The sequence below is a fragment of the Podarcis tiliguerta genome (genome assembly GCF_965153285.1).
Source record: "Podarcis tiliguerta genome assembly, chromosome: 6".
Classification (NCBI taxonomy): domain Eukaryota; kingdom Metazoa; phylum Chordata; class Lepidosauria; order Squamata; family Lacertidae; genus Podarcis; species Podarcis tiliguerta.
In genome coordinates, this window is record NC_139539.1 from 13,881,639 (window position 1) to 13,901,991 (window position 20,353).

The 20,353-nt window shown below is 45.3% G+C and overlaps 1 protein-coding gene and 1 long non-coding RNA gene across 2 annotated transcripts in view; both read right to left on the reverse strand.

Annotated features, from left to right (window-relative positions):
- LOC310680462 overlaps nucleotides 1-20,353 on the reverse strand; it is a 253,575-nt gene that overhangs the window by 35,925 nt on the left and 197,297 nt on the right. The gene's annotated exons all lie outside the window — the stretch shown is intronic.
- Nucleotides 1-20,353, reverse strand: part of VAPB (VAMP associated protein B and C) — a 43,203-nt gene that overhangs the window by 3,345 nt on the left and 19,505 nt on the right. The window contains exons 2-5 of the mRNA XM_083447121.1: nucleotides 17,520-17,672; nucleotides 6,125-6,228; nucleotides 2,962-3,042; nucleotides 1,046-1,222 (exon numbers count right to left, since the gene is read on the reverse strand). Of these exons, the coding sequence (XP_083303247.1) occupies nucleotides 1,046-1,222; nucleotides 2,962-3,042; nucleotides 6,125-6,228; nucleotides 17,520-17,672 (515 nt within the window). The remainder of the gene's footprint in view (nucleotides 1-1,045; nucleotides 1,223-2,961; nucleotides 3,043-6,124; nucleotides 6,229-17,519; nucleotides 17,673-20,353) is intronic.

The following is a 20,353-nucleotide window of genomic DNA, read 5'->3' on the forward strand; positions in this document are numbered from 1 at the left end:
AATCAGGGTAAAGTTAAAGGGACCCCTGACCATTAGGTCCAGTCGTGACCGACTCTGGGGTTGCAGCACTCATCTCACTTTACTGGCCGAGGGAGCCGGTGTACAGCTTCCGGGTCATGTGGCCAGCATGACTAAGCCGCTTCTGGCAAACCAGCGCAGCGCACGGAAACGCCGTTCACCTTCCCGCTGGAGCGGTACCTATTTATCTACTTGCACTTTGACGTGCTTTCGAACTGCTAGGTTGGCAGGAGCTGGGACCGAACAACGGGAACTCACCCCGTCACGGGGATTCGAACCGCCGACCTTCTGATCGGCAAGTCCTAGGCTCTGTGGTTTAACCCACAGCGCCACCTGCGTCCCTTAATAGATCAGGGTAAGGCCAGGTTAAAACAACAAAAAGCTATTGTTTGTTTTAAACCATGGCTTAATTGTGAACGTTCCTGCTGCTCACCTTCTCCCAAAAAGCCATACCCCAGAACAAGTGTGGTATGGCTTATTGTGTGAACCCGGATTGCGGTTTATTTCAAACAAACCATGATCAGCAAACCAGAAGTAAGCCAAGGACAACGAACCTCGGCTTATTTCTGGCCTACCGCTTGTGGTTTGTTGGGAACAAACAAGCTATAGTATCCGATGGCACAAACCATACCGCATAACGCAGCACCCAACATAATTAATGACTTAAAACAAAGTACTGTATGGGTTGTATTCTATGTAGGCTGCACCAGTGCAAGGATTTTCCTTGCGAGAGGCAAGATTCTGCCCCTCCCCCCCCCCCCGCATCTCTTCTTGGAGTTCCCCCAGCTCTGGCAGGGAAGAAGAGGGCAGAATTCTTGTTGCACAAGCAGGAATCCTTGTACTGGCCTCCACCAGCACAACAATTTAGCTGAATGCACCTCTGTTATTTAGGAGTGATGTGTGAACCAGCATGAAACAAATCCCCAGCTGTTATTAAATGCCCAACAAAAACACAACTATGCCAGGCAGTTTGCAATACACGCCAATACTTTTAACTTTGTCCTAAGTGTCAATAGGTTGACCTTACCTTAAATTGTTTATTCTCCTCTCGTAACCTCTGAACTTCTAACTGGAGCCTCTTACATTCTTCCATTACTTTCTTAACTTCGCTGTCATCCAAAGAAGAACTTAATGATTTAGACATTACAGAAGATTCTGTCTTTGTTGCAGCTGTGGATATAATTTTATTTATTTCTACATCATGCTGTTGAGACAAAAACAACAACAACAGAAAGTTTGTTTTCATTTAGGGCACTTCAAATCCAATCATTTCTCTCTTTACAAAGCACTTAGGACAGCCAACAATCTCAGTCAGCCTTCCCCAACCTAGCACATTCCAGATGTTTTGGACTACAACTCCCATCAGTCCCTGGGAGCCGGAACGCTTTGCATACTGTATCTATGACTATTTTTTAAATCCCATTGCCCCAACTACTGTTCCCTCATCTCTGGGTTGCTAGATGTAGAGCTGTGTTTGTGTGTGAGACAGAGATGCCAACAGCCTCCTACAGATACCTATTCTACTTGAAGTCTTAATGTTAGTGCTTTAGTAAAAGGAGTATTAAGTTTCTAGGGATATTTGTAATCACTGCCCATTACAACTGCCCAGACTGCTTAATTATTCTCTCAATAGTTCCCAGCCTTCATTATTTTTCACATAGTACACAAAGACCCAAGTTCTAAACATGGGTTCCTCATTGCACCCATTTTGCAATGGGTGACAACTGCGATTACAAACAGGGCCAAAAGATCTGAGCGACCAGCCAGGCACAAGGGTATTTAAGTGTTCAAAAAGCAAAGCCAGAAGTGTCCAGGAACACCTCTCAGATTGTGTCCTGCACGCACCCTGTGTCAAGCTGGTGAGGTAGCCTATCTAGAAGGAAAACTATGATCCTAGACCTCCACTGTGCTGTGCGACATCTTCAAGGAGAAGAAAAAGCTAAGGAATAAACCCCACACAAATCCAGAGTGCAGTCCCTAAGGCGGTTGGATGGCGTCTTGTATGCCTCTTTCCAGCAACTCCTGCAGTCAAGCTGGTGCTAAATGTATCGCTCTGCTTTCCTTTGGACCACATCAGCGACTTGTTCTCTGGGCAGCCCAGGAGACACACTGCCCAGGCTTGATGTCACTTCAGTGCTGCAAACGCAGCAAAAACAGCATTTACCTAAACACACCCTTCCTTGGCAACTTGTGGAACGTTCTATTTCTTATCTGACGCTGAAATTGCATCACAATCTGGAATACTAAGAGCAATGGCTAAAGCTACTATTTGCTGCCTAGTCTCCTAGAATCAGAGTTGGAAGAGACGACAAGGGCTATTGAGTCCAACCCCCTGCCAAGCAGGAAACACCATCAGAGCACTCCTGACATATGGCTGCTTAAAGACCTCCAAAGAAGGAGACTCCACCACACTCCTTGGCAGCAACTTTTACGGATTAAAAGGGGAAAAGCAGAAACCTGGAATCCACAGTCTACTCTTATCGCAATATGCTGCAATTCCACCTTTTACATTGTTAGAGGACTAAGCGCCAGAAAAACCACCACCATATATCTAAAGGCATGGCTGTGACTGCAGAATTGCAATGCACAATCCTATGTAAAGCACAGGTGCAGCTTTAGTAATGATGTGCCCATGACATGATTCTGGGTGAGAGAAGAAAAAGCAAGGGAACATACTGAAGAAAATCAGCTTCATCCACAGTAGATCGATCATGTTTAAATCAACTGTATTATAATCTACGAAAATATTTTAAGCTGACTATAAAAGTGCCTCTTTGCTGGGATGATTTGTTTTGAACATTTAATATAGTTTCTGAATAAACCACAGCCTTATGTTTGGGCCTTGAAATATACAGCTGGTTTAAGAGTCTAGATATTTCAGACACTACCTTTTACTTATAAGCAGCAGCCGTGCCAAGTACAGAAAGCAACAATTGCACTCACGGGTTTATCGTTTTCTGCCGGCAGCTCAAACACACATCTAAGTTTTGAATCCATGAGTTCCTCTGGCTTTGCTTCTTTCCACTGAAACACACAGAACGGAAGAAAAAGTTAATTTTAAAAGAATTAAGTCTTCTTCAGTACTATGCAGTTTGTTTCCCCAATGTCTCTCCAATGTCCAAGATACCAAGAAGCAAACTGAAACCCCCCTATTTCATGGATCATTAGTAAAAAATAAATAAATATGGAAATGTCTATCTAGCATTCTGAAACACTTCTGAGAAAGTTTCAGAAGGGCCAATAACAGGCTTTAATGAATCTCCCAGCCATGACAAGCATGGTGTCATCTTCTGCTGAATGTGATGAACAACCGGCGTTTCCCTCTGACTGCGACGCTGCAGAGATGGGCGAAGATAGCTGGGAAGTCGTGCAGGGACACCTGCTATCTTTCCACTTGAAGAGACTTGACTATGAAGTGCCAAAGTGCCCCCCTCCCCGCTCCCTAGGCCTTCTCTGCTTTGAAGCAGGAATGGTGGGGTGGTGTTGAATTAGAGCTGGCTGGCGCATGCCCACCGCTCCATGCAACTCTTTGCTGGCGGATTTGGGCAGGGAGAATCACGGAACTGCAGAGTTCGAAGGATCATCTAGTCCAGGGGTCAGCAAGCTTTATCTTGCCTGGGCCGGATCGGTCTCACGGAAATCCCTCCGTGGGCTGGATCAATCGCGTGCACGCCCACGATTTTCGGTGTCTGCACCTGCACAGACACGGTTTTCAGTGCCGCGGATGCGAGTTGCCGCGCCGGTTTAGCGCAGCGCGCACCTTGGTTCGGGGGCGGCTTGTGGGCTGGTCAAACAACCTCCACGGGCCACTTCTGGCCCATGGGCCTTAAGTTGCTGACCCCTGATCTAGTCCAACCCACTGCAATGCAGGAATACACAGCTGTCCCATACGGGGATTGAACCTGCAACCTTGCCCTTATCAGCACCATGTGCTAACGAGTTGAGCTATCTACTTGGATAAGAGGGATTTGCCTGGGGAGAAAGGGGTGAGGCTTGCTCCTACAGATTTTGGCTTGGCTTATTGGCAAACAGCGAGCGTTCGGATGGAACATTCACACAGTGTGCTCTCAGATGGCACAGGGCGAACTGCACAGGCTAGTTCTGCTTGCATAAGGTTTTGTTTCCCACGAGGAGCACATGCCATTGAGCAAAAATGCAGTGGGACTGCTATAAGCTAGGCCAACTGGTTCCACCTATTGTGCTTGGCTGTGGGTTGCATGCAATGTGCCCCAGAAGCAATCTGAACATTGCAAACTGCTGTTTGCTTCTGGTAAAGGGCAAAATCGTTCACAAATGCAAGCCACTTGGATTAACCACAGCCTCCCACAGAGGTGGCACCCCCTAGATAGCAAGTTTGCAAATTAAAGAACAGGTAATGCTGACATATTCAATTTGTGTGTGAGAGAGAGGGTTATTAGGACACTGGCAACTGCCTTCCAGATTATTTCAAATGACTTCTGCTCCATTCAAGGGGTATTTTGGTCTGTTGACCAGTTCTCATAAGCAATGTTCATTCAAAGTTCATGGTCAGGACCATACTTTAAGAGTTAAATATATTTTAATGCTACAAGCTGGGGTCAAAAGGACATGCTATTTATACAACTGATCCACATATTCTTGTTTTGGTTGCAAAAAACATTTTAGCTTTTTCAATGTAATTGAAAGTCTTTGCTGCTTGTTTTTTGTATTTATACTGCTCTCCTGCTGCTATTAGAATATTTTGCAGCTGTTTTACTTGTGGATTGGTTGTTGGCAATCACCGTATTTTTTGCTCTATAAGACGCACCAGACCATAAGACGCACCTAGTTTTTGGAGGAGGAAAACAAGAAAAAAAATATTCTGAATCCCAGAAGCCAGAACAGCAAGAGGGATCGCTGCGCAGTGAAAGCAGCAATCCCTCTTGCTGTTCTGGCTTCTGGGATAGCCGCGCAGCCTGCATTCGCTCCATAAGACGCACACACATTTCCCCTTACTTTTCAGGAGGGAAAAAGTGAGTCTTATAGAGCAAAAAATACAGTACATTATGAGTGAACATTATCGGTTGTATGCAATGAAGTTGCCCTGTTATCACGGGGGGTTCCACTTGTGTAATGGAAGTTCCCCTCCTTCTGATCTCCCCATGGCCTGCAACCTGCTTGGGAGAATTGGGGGAACCCACAGAACAGATCTTGGGGGGGGGGGCGGCAACATGAGAAGAGGAAGAGAAAGTCCTGTTGCACAAGCAAGATATTCTTGCACTAACGGAATGACTTCGGAATGACCATCCAACTCTAGCAACAGATGCAAAATCCGTAGGTATTAACCGCAACCTAATATGGATAAGGGTACCCTGAATTTTCCGATGTGGCTCAGCCAGCACTGCCTTCCTCTGTGAAGAATACGAAGCCACACCATTCCTACATTATGCTGTAAGGGTGTTCTAGATGTGGGAGTGACATTAGTGCACTTGCAGTGTTCAAGCATGCCACAGGGCCAACATGATTTACAAATCCCTCTTGCTGGTTTGGTTCATGCTAGAGATGTCAAATGTCCAGAAATGTTGGAAACCATGGGGGAGGGAGGGGGGAATTTGTTTTGTTTCTTCATCTTTTAAGGAAGAAAAAACCTGGGATCTGTTTTTGCAAAATTTTAAAAAAGCACACCCCGCCCCCCCCCCCCAGAACAGATTTAGGGTATGCATGCGGGGACGAGAGGGGATGAAGTTCCATTGCAGCTGGGAAAATCCTTGCACCAAGATAACGTGTTAGCAGGATACAGCCCAAATATGCTTGCACAGTCCAGCTGCCTAACTTGTTTTCCTGAAGTAAGTGAGCAAATCAGATTTCTCCTCAACAGACCTCTATGAATCTTGAGGCATCTGCACTCGCAGCAAGGCTGCCAGTTCAAAGGGATCCAGATTGTCTACTTCAATTTTCATTTCTTGAAGGTTGTCTTACTTCCATTCCAAGCCCCGACCCCCTTTTATACCGCTAGGTGCTCCGCCGTGTCTCGCTATTACACTGTGCACCTTAAACAACTCGTTGGTTCTTGTTAAAAGGCTTTCTGCCATGTTATTCACGCAGAAGAAAAATGCAGCACCTTAATAAGCCATTTCTCAATACTCACTACTGCTTCCATGTCTGAAGTATCGGGGGGCGCGAACATCGACTGAACCATGAACTTGTGTTTACTTTTTTCATTAGGGTCGTAATCAAAAGGCTGTAGCATCACTGAAAAGAGAAATCATTGCCATTAGAACCGCAGCCATTTATTGCCAACGTGTGAATCTTTGCTCGTTCCCAGAAGCAATTCCTGGCAGTGTCGATAGATGCAAGGAAGCTGGGAACACCACAACAGTAGTTTCAGAAGCTTAACCTGAGTTGCACAATGAAAACGCTTGAGCTTTTTTCATAAGCTACAGAATTATGAAGACTTGTGCAGCGCAAGGGCATTTGCCGTGACTGCTGAATGGGAGAAGGGAATGCGGTTAGAAATGCATCCACTTTGTGTAGGAATGTTATTTCTTGGGTAGCATTTACTCAAATTACCCCAATAAGCTATTGTTTGCAGAGACCAAGTTCTCACCTCTGAAAAATGGAAAGCTGTTACAGTGGTGCCTCGCAAGACGAAATTAATTCATTCTGCGAGTTTTTCCGTCTTGTGAATTTTTTCGCCTTGCGAAGCACCACTGTGTATTGACGGTTTCCCATAGGAATGCATTGACGGTTTTTTAAAAAAGGTGCAAGACATTTTCGTCTTGCGAAGCAAGCCCATGGGGAAATTCGTCTTGTGAAGCAACTCAGAAAACGAAAAACTCTTTCGTCTTGCGAGTTTTTCGTCTTGCGAGGCATTCGTCTTGCGAGGTACCACTGTACTTCTTTTTACAAACAGTTAAGACAGATGCTTCATGCATCTTCCCCTCAATGCATGGAGGGAAGAGCGCACAAATGCTTTGCTGCAAGGATAATCAAACAAATGTCCTCTCCTCTTCAATGAGCACATGTGGGGATTGCAGGGACTCTCCTGTTGACTGCACCCCTCCCATAGCGACACACTTACAGGAGAGTCCTCCCTAGCAGCCAAAAGCAGTGCTTCTGGGTCCGCATCAAGGAAAAATTGGTGACTGTATGCGCCTCGAGTTCATACACAAAATGTCCTTATCTACCTGCAATTCCCAGGGTGACTATGTTGCATCCCTCCAGATGCTGCTAAACTATAACTCCCACGAGCCCCACCCAACATGGCCAATGTAGATTAGCTGCAGTTTATAGTGACCTAGACAGTCAAATGTTAGTCACCCCCGAAGAAAAGTAACTTCTTCAATTTCACATTTTTCACTATTATCACTTCTTTTCTCCGTTATAAATCCTGGTCTAATCCTCATTTCCAGTTACAAGCATCCACGGATGATTACACATGAGGGCATAATAGCTTTTCTGTTTGAGGTCTCCGGTAAAATTGTCTGCCCCCCCCCCCCCCGCCAAAAAATCGGGAGGTCTTTGCAGTCGAACGTAAGCCTGGCTACAGGTTTGTGTGTCGTTTCTGCTACAGTCAGGGCCAATGTGTAAAGCATTTGAGTTGTCGGCATAAGCAATTCCTTTGCTGCCTGTTCCACCAGTTGTCACAACCCCAGGCATCTGGCAAAAACCACGGCTAAGGGAATTCTACAAAACACCCAGAATGGAAAATTTAGGAACTTGTCCGTCCAGCGTGGTATGCTGAACTATGGCATAGTGTGCTGTCTGAACCCAGGCTCCTGGTTCATCTCTCCCCTCGCTAACCACAAGCTGTGGCCCAGAACCTGCATGGTCAAGTCATGCTAGCAAGTCACAGCAAGGCTTACCATGTCCAGCAACCCATGATTTTCTACAGCAGCTTAGGGTTTTGTTACGTAAAAAGAATGTGCAGTAATGCAGCAAGGAAAAGCCAAAGCTAGGAAAGAGAACAAGGCCAAGTCAGCGCTACTATGTGAAGGGGTGCACACATACTAAGTTGTTGCTAATAGCAACAGACTACGTTTTGTTTAAAGAAAAAAACAAAAACATGTTTTAAGAGTACAGAACATTCAGCTTTTCCAAAGTTGAATCTAGGGCTTGCAACAAGCATGTCGCAATGAGATGTTTGGCCAAGCCCTGCCTGAAAATCTATGCAATGCTCTATAGTCAAGGACACATTCCAGTTCAACGTGTCTTTTCCACTTCCTGCAGATCAGATATGCCGGCTCAGCTTATTAGACCTTGCACACCAGTCTCCACACAGCAAGCGGTATATAAACAGATGTGAGCCCATTGCCCAGCTCCTGCTGCAAATCACCAGGCCCTAATCCACCTCTACTCTGATGCACCCATGACAGAGGGAAACCCCTGCTGCATTTCCCCTTGTATTGGAAGCATTCAAGAGATTTCCACGCCAACAGGAAGTGAGAAGAGATGCGTGGCTGCGAGGAGTCTATGCAGGGAAGGAGGACCGGGTAGAGGAAAGGAGCTATGCAGGGACACAGTGTGGGGCAGCCCCGGCTTTAAGCAGCAGGGCAGTCATTTGCACCCATCCAAAGACATCTTTTGAAAGCATAAGCTGGTTTCTCACGTTCTGCGATTTCTCAGGGGGGTCCCAAGATATGCAAGTCAGTAAGCTTTGGAGTTCTGAAGAATTCTTCAGCAGGCGAAATCATAGGATTGTAGAGTTGGAAGGAACCCACGAGAACCAGCTGCTGCGATGCAGGAACGTGCAGCTGTCCCTTACGGGGATTCCACCTGCAACCATGGCGTTAGCAGCACCACGTTCCAACCAAGTGAGCTTGCATGCTACTTTTAAGGACAAGGTGGTCGGGGCTGCAGCACACGCTCCCAGTGCTCTACTCTAGCATCCTTGGCAATGCCGCGGTTCAGGCTGGGGTGCCCTTGAAGGACTTTGGCACCATAGCCTTGCACGGCTTATCAGGACTGAAAGTGGCTTTCCTTGGATTTCTCCAAGGTAAAGAGGAGGCACCACAGATCAAAGCAGAGGACCACAAACAGACTGAGAGGGACTGTCGAATTTCGCCAGTTGTAGCAACATCCTAAGTAGTTTTTAAAAAGCAGGTATTTAAACATTTATCTACGCCCCCTTCCAGTTTAACCAAAGCAGCAGAACCAGTATAATCCATAACTGTTAGCGAAACCTGTAAACTGAAGGGCCAGGTTGCCACCAGATGCTTGGGGGGGGGGAGACGTTTGGTGCCAGGTGAGTCTCTGGGGTGTCCCAGCCCGAAAAGGCTCTTCTATTAAAGGAGACCTGTCTGCAATTATCCTTGTCAGCACTCAAGGAATCCAATGACTTGAGTGTAAGGGTGCGAGAAACAGCAAAAACAGGAAGTGGGGAGGGAGCTTCCTGGAGTGTCCTGAATGGTTGGCCGGCACCCTGGCCAGAACGACTCCACAATGAATTTGTTTTTTAGTGCAGGTTCCACTTGCATTCTGTCATTCTGGAATCCAAAGGCTCCCACGGTCTTCTGAAGACCCCACCCTTCCTTGCATCAGGGGAACTTGAGAAGAGACAATTATAGCAAGAGCAGCGCAGCGAAACACTCTGAAAGGGAGAAAGGGCTGAGTTAAGCAATTCCATGACAAATCACAAGAACACGCACGACGGATGTGCTGACAGTGCTGTTAATACACCAGCCATTTCCTAAGAAACTGAAGTGCAGGCATGCAACGGACTCCAGAGTCCCAACGGATAGGGATTCTCTCCTGGGCAATTTGCATTCCAGGTAAGGATAGCTTTAAGGGAGCGAAGAAGAGCGAGCTGCATTTCTAAGCTGTATCGTCTAAAATTTATTGCATGATTTCTGCTGCTAACCATCGTGATGCTAAGGAACCCTAGTGCGTGTCAGCTGACACCGAGGACAGAAACGAGAAGATCACATGTGAGCCCCGTGATGACTCAGTTAGGGGGACTCAGACCTTAGGGCAGCATCCAAATAACACGTCCTGTCCATGCAAGGTTTTATGTTTGTGTAATAATAATAATAATAATTATTATTATTTATACCCCGCCCATCTGGCTGGGTTTCCCCAGCCACTCTGGGCGACTTCCAACAGAATATTAAAATACAATAACCTATTAAACCTTAAAAGCTTCCCTAAACAGGGCTGCCTTCAGATGTCTTCTAAAAGTCTGGTACTGTAGTTGTTTTTCTCTTTGACATCTGGGGGGAGAGCGTTCCACAGGGCGGGTGCCACTACTGAGAAGGCCCTCTGCCTGGTTCCCTGTAACTTGGCTTCTCGCAGTGAGGGAACCACCAGAAGGCCCCCAGTGTCCCAGCAGAATGATGGGGGTGGAGACGCTCCTTCAGGTATACTGGACCAAGGCTGTGCAACAGAACACCCACCCCAGCGGGTCCTGAGCCCTCCTCAAATCTGCTCCAAAGGGCTGAGGGAACCTCTAGGACAGATTTAGGGAATGCACAAGCGGGAAGGATGGGGAGAAATTCCATTGCACCAGCATAAATCCTGACATTAGTTGGATGCCACCCTTACTTCTCCCTATTCGTGGCTAACATGTATTCTATTTCTTAATCTTTAACCCAGTGTTCTCCAACCTTGGGTCTTCAGTTGTTTTCGGACTACAATTCCCATCATACCTGACCACTGGTCTTGCTAGCCAGGGATGATGGGAGTTGTAGTCCAAAAAAACAGTTGGAGACGCACGGTTGGGAAACACTGGTTTAACCAAAAAGGAGCCCAGCACAATAAAAGATAAAACAAGAGCAAATCAAATAAATGCTTGTAAATCACCGTAGGTAAAGGTAAAGCGACCCCTGACCATTAGGTCCAGTCATGATTGACTCTGGGGTTGGGGCGCTCATCTCGCTTTATTAGCTGAGGGAGCCGGTGTACAGCTTCCGGGTCATGTGGCCAGCATGAATAAGCCACTTCTGGCGAACCAGAGCAGCGCACGGAAACACCGTTTACCTTCCCACCCGAGTGGTACCTATTTATCTACTTGCACTTTGACGTGCTTTCGAAATGCTAGGTTGGCAGGAGCAGGGCCTGAGCAACGGGAGCTCACCCCGTCGCGGGGATTCGAACCGCCGACCTTCTGATCAGCAAGTTCTAGGCTCTGTGATTTAACCCACAGCACCACCTGCATCCCTATAAATCACCATAAACATCTATAAAATATCAGGACCTTCAAAATACAGAAATAACAGCTGCTGCTTGGAAAACCTGTCAGTAGAGCATGAGACTCCTAATCTCTGAGTCGTGGGTTCGAGCCCCACATTGGGGAACAAATTCCAGCATTGCAGGGAGTTGGACTAGATGGCCCCCTAGATGGACTAGATGGTCCCTTCCAGCTCTATGATTCCATGATCAAAACAGTGAAACCCCAAGCACTAACGGCCTGCGTACAATATTTGGCTTGCCAGTTGTATGGGCAAGCTGACATCTGATCAACCTGACATTAAGATGGATTCTGGTTTCAGCCACTCCAGATGCACACAGTTCCTTGCATGCTAAGTGCTTAACTGAGCTCCTGCCATGGGGTAGCACTCCCTCCGTTTTTTAGGAACAGATATTTCCATGCTAGACCTAACCGTTAAGCCATTACATTAGCACTCATATGCTAACTTATGGTGAGGACCGACCATAGTTTGCCCTTTAATCCTGGGTCTGAAGCCATTACCTTTCGTCATGTCCTGTTCCCTTATTGTGTTTATCCTCGATTAAGCAACTGCAAGCGGTATCTTGCTGCAGTTTTGCGCAGGCAAGAGTCTCGCTATACAGTGGTACCTCAGGTTAAGAACTTAATTCGTTCTGGAGGGCCGTTCTTAACCCGAAACTGTTCTTAACCTGAGGTACCACTTTAGCTAACGGGGCCTCCTGCTGCCAGAGCACGATTTCTGTTCTCATCCTGAAGCAAAGTTCTTAACCCGAGGTACTATTTCTGGGTTAGCGGAGTCTGTAACCTGAAGCGCCTGTAACCCGAGGTACATGCAAGCTCCTGACAGATCTCTAGAGGTTGTCCCTTAATAAAAACAAGCGCTCTCCTTGGAGTCTGCTTTTATCACTATCTGTAAGGAGATATGCAACGGATAACACCCTGTCGTGTTGTGACATAATCTCCAGCACTGCTGACAGCACTGAGGTTTGCCCCATTCCTGTCTGCTGATCTGCACAGAGGCATTCTCGAGAGCTGCTCCAGTTATGGAACTCCCTTCCTTTGGAATCTCACCAGAGCCTAGGCAACATCATGCAGCGCTGTTAAAAAATAATAATAAAGTCTTCTACTGGGCTGGCTCTTGGTGGCTCTGGTCCAGCTGGGAGAAGGGTGGAGCCAGTAGCTGGAATCCGGCATTCAGAAGAGCTTTCAATTAGATGCTTTGTCATCCCAAGTTTATTTTATGGTCTTAGCTACGAGCCCTCGGGGGCTGTGCAGGATAAAAAGTAAACAAGTATTAATTAAAGCAGGCTTTGCAGAAGGCCGTGCGCGAAATTAAGACCACATGCTCCCAAGGACACTAGAAACAAGCTGATTAAAGGTGCAGCACAGGTGGGAGATATGGGGAGCTACGAAGCAGAATTAAACCAGCAAACACCAGGAGGAGAGATGGAAATGGTCGTGCTAGCTTTGAGGGTTGAAAGTGTATTGATTATCCTTGCATCCTGCAGCTTCAGTCCTGGAAATGGACTCTTTTAAGTGCATTACTGATTCAGCCAGCTAACAATTAAATGCCACGTCATTCTGTGAAAGACAAAGCATGAGAAACCACCCCACCACCCCCTTCACTTGTGGCAGAACCGAGAACTCCCATGTGAAAAACCTGACAAGGCGGCTGAAACTCTGGTTTCTCGGGCCTTCTTCCATTAACACATGTGCAATTGAAGGAGGAAGGTTCAGAACAGGGGTGGGGACATTTTTTTTCTGCCAGAGGGCCATCATTTCCTTACGGTTATTTTTCAGGGGAGTGGGTCACATGGCCAGTGGGGAGCAGAAAAAAAGGAAGGGGAAAATGGACAGCGCAATGGATATGAATTTTACCTTTGTGCAATAAGCTAGTTTACAACCCCCCACAAACCACCTCTTTATCCTCTACCCGAGCAAGCAAGAAGTATATACATATAAGCCCCATTCTGTCCTGTCCCCTTTATAAAGACCTGAGGAATGAGATCATCACTCCACTCCTACTCACCATCACAGGCCGCCCATCTGAGGCGACATTGCTCTTTCTGTTATCAGATCAAAATGATCAGATAACAGCAAAGGTTGCTAGGTTTAACGAGGGTGCAATGAGATTAAGGGCCACTATCTGAAAGATCTTGATCATTTGATTGTCCTTTTTATCCATTGTTGTCTTTTTAATTGTGTATATTGCTTGTTTTATGTTGCTATGGCCGTTGGCTAATGCAAATAAAGTTAGGGGGGGGAATATGAGCCCCAAGTTGCAAAACTGCCACTGAGTATATCCAAATGACAGTGGAAATGAGGTGAGCATTGTCTCTTCCAAGCATGCTTTTTTGAGGGGTGGGGGGGGTCCTAAAGTAAGAGACAATTGGATGACAAAGAACACAAATAATGGCCTATCCAATGTCATCAGGTGCGGATGGTAGTCCGGAACACAATGAGGAACACCTGCCAAATCAGGTTGTCTTAAGACAATAATTATAATTTATATAATAGGGCTCATATTTTTAATTTCTGTGTAAACCTGCAGTCATATATAATAGAGGAGGAAACGCTCGAACTACAGTACACGAGAGCTCTGGGTTACCTGTCTGGTGGAGGCCCAGAGGGATTTACCCACAGTAAATTTTCCACAGCTCTATTTTGCTGGGGATTATTTTTTTTTAAAAAATGCTTCATATATTCAGTATCACCAAGGAATGGATGCCAATCACAAATTTGGCATTAGGCAAACTTGGCAGCTTTACATTTTTAGTTTTGTTTACTAAATGCAAGTAAAACTGACACGATAAATTTTCTGAGGCAAATTATGATATGGAAATTATCCTAACTTGCACAGGAAATTTTCCGGAACATTTTCTGATTCAAAATTTTCTGGAAAGCCCACATCACTGCCTGTAGGGAACAGATTATAAATGCTCAAGTCTGCTGAAGTTTTAACGAGTTTCCACTAAGTAGAGAAACAGTCTGCCACGGGGATTTGGGAACTGGTGGTAGGAACAGAGCGGGGGTAAGAAACCCATGGCCCTCCAGATGTTGTTGGCCTCCATATTCCTGCATTTCAGAGGGCTGGACTAGATGACCCTTGGGGTCACTTCCAACTCTACAATTCTATGATTCCATCTCCCTATCAGCCTAAAATGGCCAATTGTCTGGGATGAAGGGAGCTGCAGTTCATCATCATCACCACCACCATTAAAAGCATCACAGATTCTCTATTCCTGAAGTAGACAAAAGGACTGGAAATGTTCAGGGGGAGGGGGATTTCTTTGTTTCCTCCCTCCCAGGCTCCCCCCATTTTTACAATGGAAAAGGGGAGAAAATCTGAGGGAACATCGAAGAAGATCCTATGGAAAGGTCTTCTCCTTTGGAATGAGTGAAATGCCTTTGCTGGACAAGGTCTTACTCTTCCAAAATGTTCAGTATGAAAATTGTTGTGCAAGACAATCTACTGTATCAGAGGATAATTTCTGTGTAAACTTGCAGTCATATATGATGTTCAAAATCGTGTGTGTGTGTGTGTGTGTGTGTAATTTGCATTTAGAGGAGGTTGGCATCTTTATGACAGGAGCACAAGCTGTTGCGAATTGCTGCTTTCCTTGTTCTGGTGAACTCTAATCTAGGCATACATTGAAAACAGTATTATACCACATTTAACAGTTATGGATTCCCTCAAATAATCCTAGAAAATCTAGTTTAAGGGGAATAGCCACCTCCTTTCAACTCCCAGCACTACAAAATCCCCACAGTTCCATGGCAAGAGGGATTGTCTGGTAAAACCACTCTGGAAGTGGTTGGAGGTGTAAGAAAAATCTGCTATCCTTCTGACCAAATACTTCCCTCCCCCACATACCTTTCTAGAAGGCATTTATACTTTTGAGGTTGCAATCCTACCTGGGAGTTAAGTCCACAAAACACAACACACATTATTTCTGCATAAATTCCACAAATACAGTAGAATTCTATAGATGCCATCTAAGTCTCCTTCGGCCAAAAACAGTTGTATTTGTTAGTGATATTCACAATGCAGCTATCAGCCAGGTTTAAACAAGCATTTAGGTGAAGCCTTCCCTTTCAATAGAGAAACAGCCAACATGGCTTAAAGGTGGTCATCACAGTCTGACAGGCAATGCTTGCTGAAAGGTACCGTATTTTTCGCCCCATAGGACGCACCGGCCCATAGGACGCACCAAATTTTTTTTTGGGGGGGGGGGAATAAAGAAAAAAAACATTATCCCCCCCCCCGGCGCTTGTGGGGCCGGCAGCGGGGAGAAGCGCTCTTCTCCCCGCCGCCCGCCTGCAGACCAGGTCCGGGGACAGCGGGAAGACGCGCTGCGCCTCCCCGCTGTCCCCGGAGCTTGCGGGGCTGGCGGCGGGGAGAAGCACGCGTCTCCCCGTCAGCCTCCAAACCACATCGGGAGACAGCGGGATGGCGGCGTTCCGCCTCCCCGCTGTCCCCCGATCTTGTGGGGCTGGCGCTGCGGCTCTCCAGGCTTCAGCGAAAGCCTGCATTCGCCCCATAGGACGCACACACATTTCCCCTTCATTTTTGGAGGGGAAAAAGTGCGTCCTATAGGGCGAAAAATACGGTACATTACCCAGGAGACAAACAGACCTAGTTTAAAACTCAGGTTTAAAAGCTGCCTATTTTATGCACTGGGTAGTAAGGAGTTTTACAATTTCAAAGAAAAAATAAATAACCTTTTTTTGCAGCCAATCAGAGTAATACCCACAGCTGAAGAGAAAGACTCTGCATGCATTTGTTTGTAAGAACAGTACAGAATAAGGTTCTAGTTGCAATCAGATCTTTGAGCACCAAGGAACTAGCGGGAATTCTCATGCATATAAAAGTGTAGCTGAAGAACACATTTTCAACAGAGCTGATGGTTTAATTAATGCAGACATTAACCAAATTGATTTAGTATTTCCATCTGTCCTATTGAGCATCTGAAGTCTACAGACTTAGCATGCTTAAAAGGTCATATATATCTATACTTGTTCTATTCCAGAAGTTAAATTGCTCTTAAAATCAACTGATAACGGTTAAGAGATGAACAGGCCTGTATTAAGCTAACAGCACAAACCTGCCAAAAACCAGGCACTTTTAAATCCCCCTGAAATCAAGGAGATTAATTTAAGCATGTGTTTAATCTTCCACTCAAGTCACTACTAAGTTCACCTACTCCCAACTATTTATTGCGCAGCAGCAAACTATTGTTTTAATACAGCTACCATCTGAAGCCATGGTTTGTTGTTGACTTACAAACCATGGCCCTTTAAAAATACAGCCTTGCATCGCTTGAGAACCTGGCACCCTTTCTTAAACAGTTTGGACACTCTGTCCTGTCCCAGGAAGGTTAACACGCTACAAGGGAATGAGACAAGAACAGCTGGAAAACAAAACAAACTTTCCATGCTGAAGGTTCCAGGTTCAATCTGTTATCTCCAGTTAACAGGATCACATAGGAAGTGACACGAAAAACCTCTTTCTGAGACCCTGTAGAGCTGCTACAGTATGAGCAGATAGAAGCTTGACTGCCAGACAGCTTTTGGTACCGTATTTTCCGGCGTTTAACATGACTGGGTGTATAAGACGACCCCCCAACTTTTCCTGTTAAAATATAGAGTTTGAGATGTACTCGCTGTATAAGACTACCCCTCTTCCAACACACACCAAATAAAAATTTAAAAAACCAGTCTCCAGTCCGTCTCAAAAATCCGCTCCACTTTCCAGTGGCCGGGGGCTTCTGGGGCCAATTTTCAAGTGTATTTCTGCTTTATCTAGAGAGCTTGGTGTCCTCTGATTTAATTTGCTGTCATTTTATCCTTTGGTGGGGAGTTGCGGCATGAGCTGCTGCTGTAGCCAACGTATAAGACGACCCCCAACTTTTGAGAAGATTTTCCTGGGTTAAAAAGTAGTCTTATACGCCAGAAAATACAATATTCACCATTTGCTACTGAGTCCTCCTCATTTGCTAACTGAACCATTATTTTTCTATAATAATTATCTTTCTGTACCTCACTGTTTTCATTTAAGTTTTTATTCCTTATTGGTTTTGCGCAGTATTTGTAGTTCAGCAGATTTGCTCTAAATCATTTTAAAATGAATGATCGAAAATGGATTGCCTGCTTTGTAAAGTTCATTTTTCATTATCCCTTAATGAATCGCTTCATAAATGAAACGACATAATTAATAAAAAAAACAGAGCTTTTACTTCACATCTCTCCCTTTCTCTGTTTGCTGTCCTACTATACCAGGAGGCAAAGCAAGCAGACCTGGGGAAATGGATGGGGTTCTTAAAATAAGAGATCACCGTGCTCATTGCAATGTTGGGGCTGTTATGTCAGAATAACTTACCAGACACATTAATTGACGTTCCTGCATCTATAATCCCACTGTTGGGTCTTACGCAGTATCTGCGTGGCGCTGTGGTCTTCACCTTGAAGCACACATTTCTGTCTGTAGGGTTGCCAAGTTTCAGGTTCGTGGTGACGACGTCTGTGAATGGGCCTGCGGGACGAAACAAAGGACACGTCAAAACGTTTTCCAAATATTTCAGAAAGTACCTTGGGCTATTCTATTCCTACAGATGTGTGCACCTACCAGGAGGCTTGAGCTCAGAGTTCGAAATTAGCCAGGTGCCAATAACATTTTGAACCTGGCTATCGCCTACCTGCGACCAAGTGAAGGTGCCCAGACTCCACGATGGCGCCTGACATCTCCACCATCTGGAGGTCTATGGATCTTGACCATTTTCACACACCAGCAACACTTCCTTGTAGAATTCTATTTGTTATGTTTTACCAGCAATGAGAGATTTTACTTTCTTGGGCTCCATGATCACTGCAGATGGTGACAGCAGTCATGAAATTAAAAGACGCCTGCTTCTTGGGAGAAAAGCAATAACAAACCTAGACAGCATCTTAAAAAGTAGAGACATCACCTTGCCAACAAAGGTCTGTATAGTTAAAGCTATGGTTTTCCCAGTAGTGATGTATGGAAGTGAGAGCTGGACCATAAAGAAGGCTGATCGCCGAAGAATTGATGCTTTTGAATTCTGGTGCTGGGGAAAATCTTGAGAGTCCCATGGACTGCAAGAAGATTCAACCTATCCATTCTGAAGGAAATCAGCCCTGAGTGCTCACTGGAAGGACAGATCCTGAAGCTGAGGCTCCAATACTTTGGCCACCTCATGAGAAGAGAAGACTCCCTGGAAAAGACCCTGATGTTGGGAAAGATGGAGGGCACAAGGAGAAGGGGACGACAGAGGATGAGATGGTTGGACAGTGTTCTCGAAGCTACCAGCATGAGTTTGACCAAACTGCAGGAGGCAATGGAAGACAGGAGGGCCTGGCATGCTCTGGTCCATGGGGTCACGAAGAGTCGGACATGACTAAACAACAACAACTAGCACAATTAGAATTAATTTCAGGAAACAAACAACAACAAAAAAGACTTTCAAACCGTCTGGCCCAAAAATGGCAACTAGGCATTCCGTTTTGGAGGCTGCAACCCTGGTTTAAGGAGCTTATAAATCTGAGCTTCTAACACTGCCTCCTGTGTGCTGGGACCCCATGACAGACACACAAGAGGCAAGCCAAGTTATCATTCCTTCTATTTTTGTGGTTTAGACTGTGTGTGGCACTACTTAGGTTGCCAAAATAGCACAAAGGTCTGCACGATCCAACATTTGCAGAGCCATTTTTTTTAAAGAAAGAAAAAACCCTACGGCAGGGGAGGAGGGCCAAAAAGACTAGAAAGGACTGAGCATGCAATATGTGGTATAGAATAATGGTTGGAGGAAACCAGGGATGTGGTGGGGAGAGGGTGGAATTGAGTGACCTGAACCTGTACCAAAACACTCTGCAGCACAGCATTTTGTTGCAGGCCCCCAGTTGCTGACCCCCTCCCGAACTGTAAAATGGGGATGAGGCCAGGGCACAGGCGCATTTCTAGCTGCCACCCCAGTGAATTAATAGCTAAGCTGACCTCTGGCCCCATAACTTCCTGGCTCACAACCCTTGCTCTTTACTGTGCAGCACCAGCACTTGATTCCATTTGTGTATTGCTCCAGCAAATGTTTTCTAGAGCGGTGTTTAGACGTATGAGGTCCCCAACTTTAAATAGCAGGGTATGCAAAGCCTTGTTAGCACCAGTTATAAATAGCCCCCCAGTAAACTATATTATAACTCAGCTTGCAGATTCTCCAAGTTTCTAAATGGGATGTTGCTATTATGGGCAGATATGAAAGGTCAGGAGTTAATTACGTCTCCGGTCAATAGCTGAAGGAAGCTGCCAGAGGATAAAATTTCAGGTATGACTTCTGACTGCAGTTTAGATTTTTATGAGTTCCCTTCTAGCCTAGAACTGTTTTGGTGTGTTTATTTTATTTTGTGCTTCTTTATGAGAAGATGCACCAAAATTTGCATGTTCATCTTACATACTGTAAAAAAACCACAAAAAAACACAATTCATTATTTTCTCTACCATTGCAGAATTTTGATCAAGGATTGGCCATTAAAAGGTATATTAAGAAGCAACAGCATACTCGCAGATAGATATGCTTTCTGCAAGTGGTTAATAGATTCCCTAGGAAGAAAACAAAATGGAGCATTCTTCCTTTCCTTTTAAAAAGCTCCAAGTAGGCACATGGCAGAGGTTTATAAAATTATGAGCAGCATGGAAACAGCTAGTATTCTCTCCCCCTTTCCCCGGTAATACTTGAAGTTAGGGGAGGCACCCTATGAAAGCTATTTGCTTAAGAATCGGGTCAATTGACTTATGGAACTCATTACCACAATATGTGGAAACAGTCACTAGTTTCATATGGTTTAAGGCTAGATGCTGGGATTAGATGAGAGCTGCTGCCTTCTTGACTTGTTTGTGCGGTTCCCAAAAACATATGGCCAAGTGGATTTATTTTTAGTCTCACCCAGCAAGACGAAGTCTTGTGTTCTTTAATCTGCAGCACTGACGGCAAGACAGGTTAGTCTTAACAACTGATCCTATTTTCTTTGCTGCAATTTATTGTACTAATAAAAAAATTATACGGACTTCACCATAAGGTCCCAAGGTGGGTTTCAATAATACACAATTATAGACAAAATTAGAACTGATCCACCCAGAAGAGAATGGTATAAATAATGGCTGTAAGTGTATATTTAACGTAAATCATAATCCTCTGGACTTTT